The following is a 15,841-nucleotide window of genomic DNA, read 5'->3' as shown; positions in this document are numbered from 1 at the left end:
TTCTTCTGAGCAGGAGACTTTGAGCAAGCCAACGAGGAGCTTCGTGCGATAATCAAGGCCATCTGGAAGCGCACAAGCATGAAGTTGTTGGATCAGGTTATTCCTCCGATAGGCGGTGAGAACGGCTGCGGCATCCGAGCCACGAGACCATAAAAGTCTGACCGCTGACCACCTTTTGTTTATCAGATGATGAGGTCACCGTGGGAAAATTCTACGCCACATTTCTACTCCAGGATCATTTCCGAAAGTTCCTAAAGCGCCAGGAAGAATATTATGGTTACCGGCCGAGCAAGAAGAGCGCCTCTGGCCCGGAGATCCAAGTAAGCTGGATACTCAAATGGTTTTGGAATCAGCATTCTACTTCGACGGGCCTCTATTTTTTATTTTTAACATCCAGGCAGGTCTCAGGAGTATTGAGGATGAAGTGACCGGAGATATGCACAGGGCTATTTCTGGAGACCTGCATAATGAAGAGGAAATGGAGAGAGCCATGGAGGAGGCTGGAGAAGAGCTTATTTACCAGGTCACACCTGCACCTGGTGTTTTTTCCCCCAAAACTATTGCTATTTGTGCTCGATATTTGATCAATAACCTTGACATATACACTCATTGTGTATGCAGCGTACACACGATTTGTTTGGGAATCGCGTGGAGCCATTCGCAGCTGACAACACCAACGCTCAGCCCCCCCACATGACCAACCAGAGACCCCTCAAGTTTGTGGAGAACCAGCCAGAGTCGGCGGCCATCTCCTCCAGCACAGATCCCATCGCTGACTTTCTCCAGACAACGACCCCCAAAAACAACACCAACAATAATGCCTTTGCTGAGTGAGGGACACCTCAGATGAAATGAGCCGCAGTAACTATTGGAAGTGCCTCATGAAAAGTATTTGGCTGTATTTCAGATTGCGGTTGCAGAGAGAAGGCAGTCCTGAAGAGTTTGACAGTCCCGGTGAGGATGTTGAAACAGGTATTGTCCCCAAATGGTGGAATTTTATTATACCCACAAGCTGTCGGAAAACTACTGAATTAGTTAGAAGAATTAGTTAGTCAGCTGGGATAAGCTCCAGCAACCCCTGTGACCCTTGTGAAGATAAGCGGTTCAGAAAATGAATGAATTAAATTATTTTTATAGTTTTCAAGTGTAGGGTTGGGTCACTGGACAAAAAGGTGGCCCTAATCCTCTTCCACCTTATGTATGTCACTACATACAATAACAACACCAATAAAAATCACAGAAAATTATTGCTAAATAAATTTGCCAAGTACAGGTCATTGCATTGGATTTATGCAAACTGAAGTTATTTGAAATTAATTATACAGTATTTTCAGGGTGTTCCAAAATGTTTGACCCCATTTTGTAGGCCAATAATTTTGACAATTTCCGTTAGCATGACCTGAAATTTTCACAGCTTGTGTAGAAACGTTTCAAGTCTTTGTGCGTAACGTTTGGCATTTCTATCTTTTCAGGTTAAGAAATGCTGTTCACTTCACAAGAAAAGGCATTTTGCGTGTTCGAGTATGCTCGGATTCAGTCACCAAAGACAATTTGAGACAATGGAGCGGGTTCCTGAAGCCTTCCTGGGTAGTCCTCGGAAGATTGGTAGAAGAGCAAGTGTGGAAACCCACATTCCAGCACTTTTCTCGACATTTTTGGTACCAAGTCCTAATTTGTTTTGTAGTTGGTGCCTTCTTTGCAACATTTGTGAAGAAGGCACGCTGCACTGTCTTTGGTGACTGAGTCCGAGCATACTCGAACGGGCAAAATGTGTTTTCTTTTGAAGTGAACGGCATTTCTTAATCTGAAAAGATAGAAATGCCAAACGTTACACACAACTTGAAACGTTTCTACACAAGCTGTGAAAATTTGAGGTCATTCCAAGGAAAATTGTCAAAATCATTGGCTCACAAAATGGGGTCAAACATTTTGGAAAACCCTGTAAACAAATAACCATATTCAATAAATTCATATTTGTTTGCCCTTACCAGACATTTTTAATTTATTCATTCATTTTCTGTACAGCTCATCCTCACAATGGTCGCGGGGGTGTCAGAGACAGACATCCAATCCATTTTGACCAAAATGTCAAAATGGATTGGATGTTTATTGTCAATCCCAACTAATAAATTAAGATAAACTACACAAAACCCTCTATCTACGTAGCTACTTACGTACTTATTTGCCTATCTAACAACAGCGCTAATAAAGTCTGAGTCAAAGCCTCGATATTATAATTTCCACTCTTGTAGATAACCATCGCTCCTGGGATTTCACAGTAAGAACAGACAGAACACAGGTAATGATTACACACAAAGCAATATGAAGCATGTGATTTCATTTTTAAACCACAACCTTTCATCATTGCAGTTCCCCTATGAACCGAGGCTCAGTGACAGTCCGTGTTCCATCGATCAAGAAGTATGTTGTCAGTGAAAGACAGTCGTGTGGGAATCAAACAGTTTCAGATCAAATCGTCTATCTTCAGGGCAAGGTGGAGTCGGCCGATGACGTGCAAACGACGATAGACGACCTGGAGGGAGCGGCTCGGGCCATCCTCAAGAAGAAGCGACGTAAGCCCGCGCCACCCCCCGTCGAGCCGCCCCAGGAGACGCAGCGGCCGGACCCGGCTGTGAGAAGAAAGAGACGTCCGCCTCCCACCACTCCCTCTGCTCACCCTCAGCACAGGGCAGAGAGACTTGAGGCCGACTCTAACGTTTAGAAATGTTGTCGGGTGACTTGTTAAGCTTCGTTTGACAGTGGCTAAAAGGTAGATTGGCACAAGAAGTGTGTGGATGTACTGCATTGGTTAACTGCATCACCATTTTAATGGCAGTCGTCCCAAATGTCAGTGATTGAATCAGAGAAAAGGGAACTGAACTTAAATTCTGATGTTTCAAAGACAGTAATAGCCTCACATGACATCACCAGAGAGATGAATTTTTAACAAGGATTGTTAATGAGGTTGGTTGTAAGTCAAAGCATCGTGACGGTGAGAAACTCACGAAAAGTCTAAAGTTGAACCTCCAAAACGTTAAACTTTGTGTGCAATTTGTTCAGTTTTACTTCTTAATTAGAAGTCTCTCAGCAGGTATTTTAGCCCTGCTCTGAACCGTTCAAGCCCTTCTAAGCTCTCTCTTTACAACTTTTTTTCGTCCTGGACCACATAGCAATGGTTTCCTTTTGAGGGCAATCACAAGAATGCCTCATTTTAGAAACTCAAATGAAATAACAGATTTTTAAATTAAAAGCAAATTAAAGGGTGAATAGTAATTTACATGTGCGCACACAAATATATAGATATATATGTAGTAGTATATATACCTGACACATTGCACCATTGGTTAGTGCTTGTGAATGAAAATAAATATAAGAAACTTAAGTTACAGCTACAATTTTCTCTCCATACCTTAGTAAATTGGTAAAGTTGTGAGTTTTCTGCCGCTTGCATGAGTTTTTCCTTGTAAAGTGAGAGCCTCTTAAAATAGTCCCGGCTGGCCGAGCCATACGCTCCACGTAAGGAATGGAATCTCCAGCAGTCTCGACAGCTCATATTAGACCAGGAGCATTTGGAACTGCTGAGCACATTTGATTAAAGACAACCAGAACAAAAGGCTTAAATAGAAAAATTAAGTGAAAACGGTCAAAACGATTGTAAATAATTCCGTTTTTATTTATAGAAAGCAAAATCAGTCAAAAAAAAAAACGAGAGGAAATTCAGCTTACCGTTTGCCTAAACGACATCCATAATATTACTGAGGGGAATATAAACACATCACGGGCATTGATACGAATGTTTTTGTATTTACTTTTCGTCTGGCATTTTGGTTCCACAAGGTAGGACAAGCCAATATTTATACAGTAACCGCAAGTAAAGGAAATGAAAATGTACAAGAAGGCCGGGGCGTAAAATCGGACGATTATCAAAGTTATTAAAATCTGTGGATGAAAGAAGTGCGTGCCACTTTTTTCTTTCCGCATGTCTATGTAACTCTAACAATAATAGAACAAATAAACATACAATCTGGCTGTGACTGTCATGAGTATTAAAAACAACAAGGGAAAAAACGTCATAAAACAGTGACAGGCATTAACACGATACCTAAAAACAAGCTATGAGATTAAAAAAATAAACAAAATGAAGGAATGGGAGTTTTGGGAAGCTTTTCCTGTGATGGAAAGTTTTTTTTCCTACTCGTTGGGATTCGGATTGGCATCAGGATGCTGGCAGAGGTCAAAGGTTAGCACTTTGCTGATCACACAGTCTCCTTGCTGTGGGGGAAAAGAGAGCACCGGTCACAAAAATGTTATTTCCCCTTTGGAATGGGTTTAAAAATCAACTAATTGATGTTCAAAATAAAGTCATGATGAGTCTTTCACTGCTGTTGACGGTGAAAGAAACTCAAGCCGTTTTGGCTGGAATGGAGTGGACACTTATGGTTCTCAATGGCAGTCAATGGGTCAACTGTGTGGTATTGTTTAGTGATAGAAATAATACATTTTTAACAAAATAAGAAGCTATGCACCTCTGGATAAACCCCGATGAGCGAGTCCGCTTTGGTGTAAAACTCCTCCTTCAGGGAGATGACGATTGCTTGGAAATTCTCCACCGACTGGTCTTTGATATAATTGGCCACCTTGGAAAAGAACGGAGGGGAGGATTGGCTTATATGCAATGACGGCGGCGGGATTACATAACTTGAGGACAGACCTTGCCGATGTTTGTGTTGTCGAGCGCGGCGTCAATCTCGTCGAGCACAAAGAAAGGCGCGGGTTTATAGCTGAGGCGAGGGGGGTGTAGTTAGCTATGCGCATCGTTCCGGAAGCGCTGCCGTAGCAAGTCCGGGCTCCCGGGTTCGACTCACCTGTGAATGGCAAAGAGCAGCGCCAGGGCCGCCACAGTTTTCTCTCCTCCCGACAGGTTGTCCATGGGTCGGAATCTTTTTCCGGGAGCCACGCAATTATAGTTGATGCCGTCCAAGTACGGCTCTTCTGGATTTTCTGGACCGAGGAAAGCCTGCCAAGGAGCAAGACATTGTGGCCTTCATGCGCATTAAGAAATTTGTTGTAAGGGACAGACAAGATTTGATCAAGTGTATACCAGCGGGAAAGAGCCTAGCTTTACGATTTGAAATATAAATACAAGCCAGCATTTCCTGAAAAAAGACCACCCTTATAGAGACAGTTCACACTTTGAATAATCACTGTAATAGTCATCTTACTGGTGGATTACGCTCGAAGAAACAACAAAATAAACGTGGAAGGCAAAGCTAGAGGAGTATACAATAGTTTCGCATGGTAGTCTTGTATGCAAAGCATCTAGGGATGTGGCGATGCTGATTTTTTTACTTCCAATACCCACTCACCACGGTTACTAAAATGGCAGAATGTTTACTTGTTTACTTCGAGGTGGTGTCATTTGCTCATGTCTGCCAATACACAGTCCAATTTACCTGTGCACTGCTGTTGCGCGAGAGAGCCTTGTAGATTTCGTCGATGTTGGTGGCCACAGACTCAAAGCAGGTGTGAAAGCGATCGAAGCGTTCTTTCTTGATCTGCTCAAAGGCCTGTTTGGCCTTCTTTGCCCTCTTGCGAGCAGCCTCGAACTCTGAGGGAACAGAGAGGGGACGGGCCTCGTCACGCAGCCGCGCTCTTCTTGTCGTGAAAAGCCCGCCGGCGGCTTACCGTCGCTGGTCTCTTGGAATTTGTCCCTGACGCTCTCCAGCTTCTCCATGGCCTTCATGTTGGGGGCGCTGATCCTCTGGAGGATGCTTTGCTGCTCGTTTAGACGCTGCTGAAGTGTGTTGGTCTCTCCCTTGATCTCCTCCTCTGACAAAGTGTCCTGCAAGAAAGGGGGGGGGGGATTTGTTTGTTTTTTTGCCCTAGGTTCAGATCATCACATGGGCAGGGCCTCACCTTGAGATCTTCAGACAGGTTGCTGTAGTCGATTTCAATGAGGGCCTCTTTAGCCAGAACGGTGCTGGACGTTCTCTGGCTGCTGGACTCGTCGTTCTGGGAACTCCCCTAAAGAGAACCATGCGAGTGAGCATCCGGTTTTCAATTTATTCCAACAGACACTCTTCCGCACCTCCCCCTGACTGATATCGTCCATGGTTCCCGAGCGAAGAGGCAACCGGATGTCTTGCATTTTGCAAGCCTGCAGCAGGTTGTGACGGTCACTGCGCTTTTGCTCCAGTTTGGTCTCAATAGCCGTCACTTCCTTCTGCAGCTGCGTTAACTCCCTGGAAAGCACCCACAACTTATAGTAGGCACCGGCGGAAACATTCTCTGAGGTCAGACTGAGCAGCTCACTTGTTGGCGCCACCCAATCGCTTGCGGATTTCCTCCATCTCGTGGTTCTTGTCGTTGACCTCAGATTTCTTGGTGAGATGTTGGTTCTTCAGATCTTGCAGTTGAGCCATTGTCTCATCAATGATTTTCATGTGCCTGTGTTCCTCCTAATGAAAAAACAAGAATAGTATATTATTATTTTTTTTTAATTCAAATTTGGTGGGATTGCTCACAATTCCATGAGATACCAACTCTGGTTATAAGCCCCCAAAAACATTGAAGTTGATTTCTTTTTAATTTATAGTATTTAAATGAGGGCCGTATAAAGGGTTCATTACAGAAAATTGTCACTCGCCCTCTACAGCAGTGTTTCCTAACCACTGTGCCGTGAGCAATGGTCAGGTGTGTCGCGGGAAATTGCAAGAAGTCATACAATGTAATATTCAGAGAAATATTAATATGAATGTAACGAGATTACAATTGAACTATTACAAGGTTACAATCAAAACATGATGAACGTTAAATTATAGATTATACTATTACAAGATTCAAATTGTGAAACAGTCATTTTGTTGCTTATTTTTCTCTAACATCAACCGGTAGTTGTTTGGTTTCTAGGGCATCAACTTTTGGCAACGTAAAGTCTGTGTGAGCACAATCTTTTTTTTGCGTAGTATTAGGAGATTGAAGTAATATTTGGAGAAGTTATAAAATAATGTGATTGAAAACATGACATTACCTATTTTTGCATCAACCGGAGGTTGTTGGGAGTCCTCAGACATCAACTTTTGGTGACATTGGTTCAGTGTGAAAAATTTGATTTTGGAATAATTGGGGGGGGGTATGTGATTCCTGCTGATAAAACTTTGATGACAATGAATATTGTTAATATAGGCGACAGTTTTAAATTAAGATTTTCAGATGCTGGTGTCCCTTGAGATTTTTTCACTGCAAAAAGTGTGCCGCTGCTCAAAAAAGGTTGGGAAACACTGTCCTAAGGGGTTAACGAAGTGAACTGGTGCGGGTTCTGGGATTTTGAACATGTATACGAGGACCGCAATTGATTCTGACTGGTCTTGATGTTTCCGAATGGGGCTTTTAAAAGAATGTAAGCAAGGAAGGTAAAAGAGGAAAATGATTGATTCTCACGTCCGTACCTTCTTAAGTCGTTCAATTTCCGCGTCATCTTTCTTCACGGTCTGCTCCCACATCATCACCTTTTCCTGGTCCTCCTTGAGCTGGTTTTTCTCATAATCCACCTGGATCCCCAGGCGAGTCTTCTGGGTCTCAAACTCAAGACTGCGAAAAAACATTCACATATGATTAATTATCACTTCATTACACCTATATTTGGGGAAAAAAAGATAACCAAGGTTCGGCATTTTCCTCTTGTGAATAATTATGAGGGATAACGAATGTTGTATGGTAGCAGTGAACTTCACAACAAGCATCACTTTGGCAGAGAGTGGGAACGTTTACCACGAATCGGGCAGCTTGCATCTCAGGGCACCATTTTAGGAACTCACCGCTTCTTGGCAATCTCATTCTGCCTCTTCACCTTCTCCTCTTCAAACTCTCTGATGTTCCTCACTCCGATCTCCTTGCAGAACTCTATAAACACCTCATCTTCCACCTGTACACCAGGAAACAAAACGTTCAACTCATTGCAGCCAGCCCATCCCGATCAAAATTAGGTTAATGAGATGCCACATTTTTGGGCCTTTTTATTTTACTTACCAGGTTCATGCGGTCCCTGAGGTCAGTAATTTCCCGCTCGCGCGACTGTATGATCCTCTTGATGTCATTGATGCGAGGGCCAAAGTTTGCCAGTTCGCTCTCCAACTTTGACTTCTCCTGCGGGCCACAAAATGTGTCGTTAGCTTGAAAAGCAGGCAAGAACGAGAAAGAGGTAGCCAGACCTGCATGTTGAGAGAGAGGTGGCGAGTTTTGGTCTGCTCCAGGTCACTCTGGGAATACTTCAGTCTCATCTGAAGGCCGTGCGCCTGCGACTGCACCTGACGCAGCTCTGCTTCTTTCCTTTTGGCCTTCATTTGCTCCTGAAACGCACAAGGTGGCGAGGACAGGTGTTAGTGTGAGAAGCTGCAGTTTGTCCTGTGTGTAGAACATTCACAACAACTATTGTTCAATCTCTAAGTTGCGTGTCAAAGATGGTTTTACTGCTGTTATTCAGGAAATGTGTGTTGTTGTTGTTTTAAATAATGTCCTAGTCCTTTAGAAAGCACCTGCTGAAATTGGCTAAGTGGCATTGAAATAAATGTCATTTACAGTCATTCCAATTGGTATATTCCCTCTATTTTTCTGCTTGCCTTGTCTATTTTCATCAACAGTGGCGAAATAAATTCACCTGGCATAGACATCCCAGGGCTTGAAATACATGCCAGAAGCATCGTTGCCCCACACGGAAGTCACTTGTTGTAAGACAGATATGACATTGACTAAAAGTAATCTCCACTCAGCATTTAACAGGCTCTTATGGAGCCAAATTTCATTAATATCGACAGTGTTTCCTGTATGTTTTGTGCAATACATGCTTGAGGAAAAATAACTTTCCAAACTTTTGAAGAAAAAAAAATGTGTTTGCGCCACAAATGACCTTGAGCTCCTCAGTGAGTTTTTCTTTTTTCTCTTTGAGCTTGTCCACCGCTTTCTCGTCCCAGCGTCTAGCTTTGGCCTTCAGGTCGCTTGCTCCTCCTGAGATGACGCCGGATTTTTGGAAAAGAGTTCCATCCAGGGCGACGGTCTGGAAAGAAATGAGAGTTGTCAAGAAATACCCAGTAGATGTATACATACAACAAAGTAGAATTTTTCAACCATCTTTTGCATTTCATCCCCTTATAACACACACACACACACAAAGTGGCGGCCCGGGGGCCAAATCTGGCCCGCCACATCATTTTGTGTGGCCCGGGAAAGTAAATCATGAGTGCCGACTTTCTGTTTTAGGATCAAATTAAAATGAAGAGTATAGATGTATATTAAATTTCCTGATTTTCCCTTTTTTAAATCAATAATTGTAATTTTTTTAATCAATAATTGTAATTTTTTAATCCATTTTGTAAAATCTAAAAATATATTTTAAAAAAGCTATAATAAACAGTTTTAGATCTATAAAAAACTGAATATTCAGGGATTTTAATCCAGTTCTTTTAATCCATTTATTAAAAAAAATATCAAAACATTATATCTAAAATGGTCCGGCCCACATGAAATCGAGTTGACATTAACGCGGGCCGCAAACCAACCCGAGTCTGACAACCCTGCCTTATAATATGCATGTTGTACCTAATATGGAGGGGACGGTGTTACTATAGTAGTGGTAGGAAAAAGATTGTATCTGTTCGGGTGCCCAAATTTATTCACCCGGCTTCTTTTGTCTATTTATTGCACACTTCTGATCAATTCAATTCAATCATATTCCACCGACATTGTTGATCACTACAACTGGCGATTTATGGAGAGAAATCTTGAAAAAATGTCATGATAAAATGTAGAAAGTACCTTGTGCCTATATGGGCCTCCAAAAGCAATCCTCCTGGCGTCCTCCACATTATCGCACACCAACGCATTGCCGCACGCGTACTGCAGAGCTTTTTTGATGTGAGGCGGCTCGTAGCGGATCACGTCGATGACCAGCTTGGCTCCTCGCAGCTCTCGAAGTTTTTCGTCAGTTGGTTTCACCTGTCACCATGCAAGACCGCACACAGTTGACATGACGTAAGAAATGGCCTAGCAGTGTTTCTCAATTTTAGAGCAAATATTGCCTTCAAGTAGCACCACCAGGGCCAACATGGTTGTCATTGACAGCACGAGAAATCCCATCCATTTATGACCGTAACCGGGCCTCCCGGTAAAACGGATGGGACATCTAGTTCCACCAATGGGCTGGAAAAATAAGCATTCTTTGCCAGTCCAATTGTATTACACCTAAAAGTTGTTTTTAACTATTTGAGGGAAACAATTCTTAAACACTAAGCATGATTTTTTTGTAGTCTAAGTTGAATACAAGAGAACTTTCCCACATTTTTGAAATTATTATTTTATTTTATTGAATGCAATTGTGAAGGTGTGTCATTCACCTCCAAGTAATCCAGAGGCAAGAAGGTCTCAGGCTCTCCTCTCTGCTCCTTGATATATTGGATGCAATCTCTGCCTGTCTTCTCAGAATCAACAATGATGGCGTCCATGTTCTTTCCCAAGACTTTTGTCACAGCAATCTGATATTTCTTCTGTGTGGGCTGGCACAGGTCAATCAAACGGCCATACTGCAGAAAGAGAAACAAGAGTGTGTGTTTAATAACCTCCACGCCTGAGCAGCTGGGACGATCTTAAGAAAAATAAATAATATCGGTCATGCGATCCCATTTGCTTTAACACGACGGACTCGATTCCTCACCACAGAGCCCGGGTAGAGACGTTTGATGCTCTCCATGATCTCGGCCTTGCGTTGCTGTCGACTGTTCTCCTGCCTGTCGATCCTGGCGTCTCCGAGCTGCTCCATAACCTTGACAGAAAAACAAATTGGACATTTTCAACATGCAGTCATTTGAGATTTTGCGTGTTTCTATATTAGTGCTAGGTGATATAGCCTTAAATATCGAAATAAAAATGATTAAAAATGTGTACCGTATTTTCTGGACTAAGTAAATCTTTTCCAATAGTCAGGCTTAAGACTCAAGTGTGACTAACATGTTTTTTTTCTCTCTGACTAACAAAAGTCTGTTATGTTGTTTTTTCAGGCTATAGTTCACTGTAAAATTGTTATGTTAACAGAGGCCTATTTACCCCGTTTCTGATCAAATAAAATTGGGTGGGTGTTTACAGTGCTTGCACGACACCTACGATGGTAAAAAAAACAAGTCCCAAGCATAATTGCAATTATTTATTATTATTATTATATTATTACTACTTGTATTATCATTGTTGGTATTATTATTATTACTACTTGTATTATCATTGTTGGTATTATTATTATTATTACTACTTTTATTATCATTGTTGGTATTATTATTACTAGTTTTATTATCATTGTTGGTTTTATTATTATTACTACTTTTATTATCATTGTTGGTTTTATTATTATTAGTACTACTTTTATTATCATTGTTGTTATTGTTATTTTTATTATTACTACTTTTATTATCATTGTTGGTATTATTATTAGTAGTAGTACTACTTTTATTAGCATTGTTATTATTATTATTGTTATTATTATTGTTATTATTATTACTTTTATTATCATTGTTGGTATTATTATTAGTAGTAGTACTACTTTTATTATCATTGTTTTTATTATTATTGTTATTATTATTATTATTATTGTTATTATTATTATTACTTTTATTATCATTGTTGTTATTATTATTATTATTATTGTAATTATTATTATTATTACTTTTATTATCATTGTTGTTATTATTATTATTGTAATTATTATTACTACTTGTATTATCATTGTTGTTATTATTATTATTACTACTTTTATTACCATTGTTGGTATTAATATTATTATAATAATTATTAGTACTTTTATTATCATTGTTGGTATTATTATTATTATTATTATTATTATTATAACAACTTTTCTCATTTCAAGTAGGAGGGTGAGATTGCACTACGGCATCTACCTGATTCAACTCCATGTTAATCTCATCAATCCTTCTCTTGGCCATTTCCACTTCCTCAGTCAGCTCCTCTTCCATGCGTTTTTGCTCATCCAGAGATTGCCTACATAGTCACCATGCAAACCAGGGTAAAGGAATGGTAAAACCACTAAGCAAAAGAAACTGCATTTTACAAGGCAGTGCAGCAGACCTGCTAGTGGTGATGTAATCCTCCAACTTCTCAATGCGCTTCTGATTCTCCTCAATCTCACGAATCTTCTGTTTGATTTTGGCCTGGAGGAGACAAAAATATTTTGGGTTTTTTTGGGGGCTTAAAGAAAGAAATTCTATAGGCAATGTCTTGGTTACCTCTGTCTCCACTTTCTTCCTCTCCTCCAAGTCAAGGCGGTCCTGGTCAGCTTTTTGGTCACGGTTAAACTTCTCCAGCTCCTGAGCCAGTGTGGCGGCACGTTTACTGGCCTCTTCCTTTAGGCGATGGTACTGCTTGACCTGCAAATGAAGCGTGCAGAATTATTCCAAGTCCTTCATGTTAAAAGATCCGTCCGATTGAGAAAGGTCCCCGGCACTCAATCTTTCACATGCGCTCTCTGACTCAATGGTAATATGGACGGCACCTGGTTCTCCTCCAGGGTCAGGTCCTGGCCCTGGCTCTGGGCTTCCTCTTCCATACGCTCCTCAAAATCTTGCTTGGCCAGCTCCACCGCTTTCATCTCCTTATTGAGCTCGTCCATGTCCGCTTTGCGCTTCTTATACATCTTCTGAGCATTCTGCAACGATTTACGGGCCGCTTCCAGCTTCTTGATCTTGTGCGAGGTGTTCTCTTTGGCCTTGATATATTGGGGCCGTTTCTGGTTCAAATCAGAGTCCTTTTCTCTGCGGACAAAAGTCGGGCAATCGGCAACATGGTGAAATGTATATTGAAAGAGGGGCTGCCACAAACTATTATTTTGATAGTCGGCCAATCCAGAGTGTGACTTATGGTCGGTGAAACTTAAAAGTAGAATTTATAATAAAGACAAACACTGGCTTGCATTGACCACAAATTGAGACGCAAATTTCCCTCGTAACTTACTTGATCTCTTTCTCAATTGTCTGCTGCTCCCGCATCAGCCTCCCGAGCTCCTTCTTCTTGTCTTTTAGCTCTTCCTCCACGTGGTCCATTCTCTTCCGGTCCTTGTCGATCTCCTTGTTGCGCTGGCCAAGCTCTTTGTTCAGCTTCTCGATCTCCGCCTCGTTGTGGTAGAGCTTAAAGAGCTGCAACTGGACGCTGGCCCTCGCCACTTCATCCTTCAGTCGCTGGTAGCGCTCAGCCTGGTGGAAAGGGGAAGGTTGGAAACAAATTGGCAGATAAATTCCAATGCAGCTTTGAAGGAGGGAAAATGAACCCCTCATTTAACTTTTAAGTTGATTTGATTGTTTATATTGTTTTATTAGAATGGTCACCTCCTCTTTCTCCTGTTTGGCTTCTTTTCGCTCAGCAGCAATGTTCTTCTTACGATGGTAATTGAACTGGGTGTCCTCCTCTGCCTTCACCATCTCCTTCTTCCTCCGGTCATACTCCTGGGCCAACTCTCCGGAGCGAGAGATCTCCTCAAAAAGAGCTGTACGCTCCTTGGGGTTCTTCATTGCAATTGACTCGACAGCACCCTGTACAAAAAAAAACACAATGACGTGGACAACTAAGCTTAACCCTGCTGGGCACACACGGCCGCATTTATTTTCCTCGTTTTGCGATGGGTTGTCAAGCAAACCCAATAAAATCACCGCCAGAAAGACGCCAAGCGACGGCATGTCGCTAGTTTCACCAAATAGGCGCCGTGATCTTGCGCAAGGAAAGTCGTCATAGTAAGAGTCGTATGTTGTAACATGACATATTTAAAGTCGCAACATTACAAGAGAAATGTTGCAATAATACTAGGGCAAAGCTGTTTTATTGTTTATTTTTACATTACGTTGCAAGTGTTTGGATTTCACAGGCTTCGACTCAAGATTTTTGTGAACACCAAACTGCTTTTGGCGTAATATTAGGCGATTAAATTATGATTAACTTTGGTCTGAACACAAAAGGAAAATATGCATTTTATGTAACACTGAGTAATTTTTAACCCACAACCCCTCAAAAAGTATTTGTTTTCTTCTCAAACAACCCGTATATGGTATTCTGTCTCACCTGGAAAACTAAAAAGTTTCGAGCCTTGATTAGAATACCAAGTTTTTCCAGTTGCTCACTATAATCCGGCAGTCCCACGACTTTGTTGTTGATGCGGTATTCTGAAGAGGAACCTACCACAAAAAAAATTAAAAATCACATGAGCGATTCAAAAATATTCAAGTCCAAGTAGTAACTCAGTGCAACCAGTCATCAGTCATTGAACATGTCACACAACTGTAGGAGGGTATCTCTGGGTAACTCCCGATACAATTGCAATATGAGGCTCATGATAGCAACGGGGCGATAGATCAATTATTAACGATATTCAATGATACAAATGATAAAAAGAAAAACAAGCTATATGTACGGAAAAATAATGTTTACTTGTTGCACCGTTGTGGACAATGTATCCAAAACTTTTGTGTTCCTTACAGACTATGAGAATATTTCGGTGCAGCATACAGCCACACTATACAATTGTAACATTGTCAACAAATGTGTCTTTCTTAACTCATTGGCCACCAACTGACAAAGACAAATGCATAATTCAGTTAAGCTTTGTATGCTCGTGTTTGAGTGCCATTGACAGCACAAGACGTCCATTTCCTTTAGACTGCGAAGGACGAATTCAATCACCCCCTCGCAGTTTCATTTACCATATATTATGAATTGTACCTAAATCTGACCCCAGACTGTGAATCAAGATACGAATCCACTGTTTTTTGAGAGATTTACACCCAAATCGCAATATATCACCATGTGGATATTGTCACACCCTTCCACACAACACTAGGTACTCCTCCGTGACTTTCAAAGGCTGTTCCTACCAATGATCATCCTAGTGAAAGATCGTTCCTCTCCATCATCCTCCTGGTAGACCATACTGACAAAAGCTCTGTTGGCGGCCGGCTTCCCAACGGGCGCACCGTGGATGAGATCCTTCAAAGTCTTCACACGCAAGTTGCTGGTCTTCTCTGCCAACACAAAGCTAATGGCATCCATAAGATTCGACTTTCCTGCACAAAGATTTTGATTTTTAATTAGACACATAAAATGAAGGAGGCGCATTGTTGTATTCTTACATTTACAATATAGCTGATAAACACACACAACGCACTCACTGAAACATTGTACGATATTTAAATAGGTAAATAAAAGGGATTACACTTTTGTTATGTTCATCAATCTGTTCAAAATAAACTCAAAACTCATCTAATCAGACTTCAAACCAGGCTTTCAATTAATAATACGCACTTATTATTTTCATTATTTTGAACACGCACTAGTTTATGGTGCAATGAATCTTGACTACTAATGAATTTGTTACATTTTGTGCAGCCACTTTTTAAGAGCAAACATACCAGATCCATTGGGGCCGATGATGGCTGTGAATTTATGGAAGGGTCCAATAATCTGCCGTCCTTTGTATGACTTGAAGTTCTCGATCTCGATGAGTTTTAGGTAACCCATTGTTGTTGTAAATCACCCGCAAAATGTGCCGCCCACGTAAAAAAAAGAAGGATGCGAAATGCTAGTGCTAGGAAATGCTAACAAGCGGTGTCTATTGGACGAGGTCCCAAACTAAAAACATGCGCGCAACTTCATAAAATTCTCTGCTCAGTTTGACTCCTGATGACACGAGCATTACATCGCAGTGTGCATTTGATGTTTTTGTCATTGCGATGCAGTCATACGACTAACTACTCGGTCACGACGGCGCGGTGACAACAATGCGCCATTTTACAATACGACAGGA

The 15,841-nt window shown here is 41.3% G+C and overlaps 2 protein-coding genes across 2 annotated transcripts in view; one reads left to right on the top strand and one right to left on the bottom strand.

Annotated features, from left to right (window-relative positions):
• Positions 1–4,197, top strand: part of LOC144071541 (dihydropyridine-sensitive L-type skeletal muscle calcium channel subunit alpha-1-like) — a 22,836-nt gene extending 18,639 nt beyond the window's left edge. Inside the window, exons 38-45 of the mRNA XM_077596744.1 lie at positions 14–115; positions 187–320; positions 398–523; positions 622–830; positions 908–972; positions 2,253–2,299; positions 2,371–2,421; positions 2,489–4,197. Of these exons, the coding sequence (XP_077452870.1) occupies positions 14–115; positions 187–320; positions 398–523; positions 622–830; positions 908–972; positions 2,253–2,299; positions 2,371–2,421; positions 2,489–2,722 (968 nt within the window). The 3' untranslated portion in view covers positions 2,723–4,197. The remainder of the gene's footprint in view (positions 1–13; positions 116–186; positions 321–397; positions 524–621; positions 831–907; positions 973–2,252; positions 2,300–2,370; positions 2,422–2,488) is intronic.
• On the bottom strand, positions 3,653–15,841 carry smc1a (structural maintenance of chromosomes 1A). The gene is made up of 26 exons (XM_077596759.1): positions 15,447–15,841; positions 14,913–15,101; positions 14,104–14,216; positions 13,377–13,580; positions 13,006–13,244; positions 12,548–12,806; positions 12,282–12,422; positions 12,124–12,206; positions 11,937–12,036; positions 10,706–10,813; positions 10,389–10,574; positions 9,811–9,990; positions 8,906–9,052; positions 8,211–8,348; positions 8,029–8,145; positions 7,818–7,924; positions 7,449–7,590; positions 6,313–6,458; positions 6,089–6,242; positions 5,917–6,024; positions 5,686–5,842; positions 5,454–5,608; positions 4,866–5,017; positions 4,712–4,781; positions 4,527–4,637; positions 3,653–4,272 (listed from the first exon to the last, which is right to left on the bottom strand). Exons 1-26 carry the CDS (start codon positions 15,553–15,555, stop codon positions 4,192–4,194), a joined length of 3,696 nt encoding a protein of 1,231 aa, XP_077452885.1. The 5' UTR covers positions 15,556–15,841; the 3' UTR covers positions 3,653–4,191.

The sequence above is a fragment of the Stigmatopora argus genome, chromosome 1 (assembly GCF_051989625.1).
Source record: "Stigmatopora argus isolate UIUO_Sarg chromosome 1, RoL_Sarg_1.0, whole genome shotgun sequence".
In the NCBI taxonomy this organism is placed as follows: domain Eukaryota; kingdom Metazoa; phylum Chordata; class Actinopteri; order Syngnathiformes; family Syngnathidae; genus Stigmatopora; species Stigmatopora argus.
Note: the sequence above shows the minus strand (reverse complement) of the source record. Positions and strands in the feature narration are given on the sequence as shown.

Bases quoted from the DNA above. Each gene is read 5' to 3' on its own strand.
- smc1a (XM_077596759.1), bottom strand. From the start codon at position 15,555: ATGGGTTACCTAAAACTCATCGAGATCGAGAACTTCAAGTCATACAAA. The intron at 15,102-15,446 runs GTATGTTTGCTC...ATCTTTGTGCAG, and splicing joins CATCGGCCCCAATGGATCTG to GAAAGTCGAATCTTATGGAT. The intron at 9,991-10,388 runs GTGAATGACACA...GCATGGTGACAG, and splicing joins TGCCTCTGGATTACTTGGAG to GTGAAACCAACTGACGAAAA.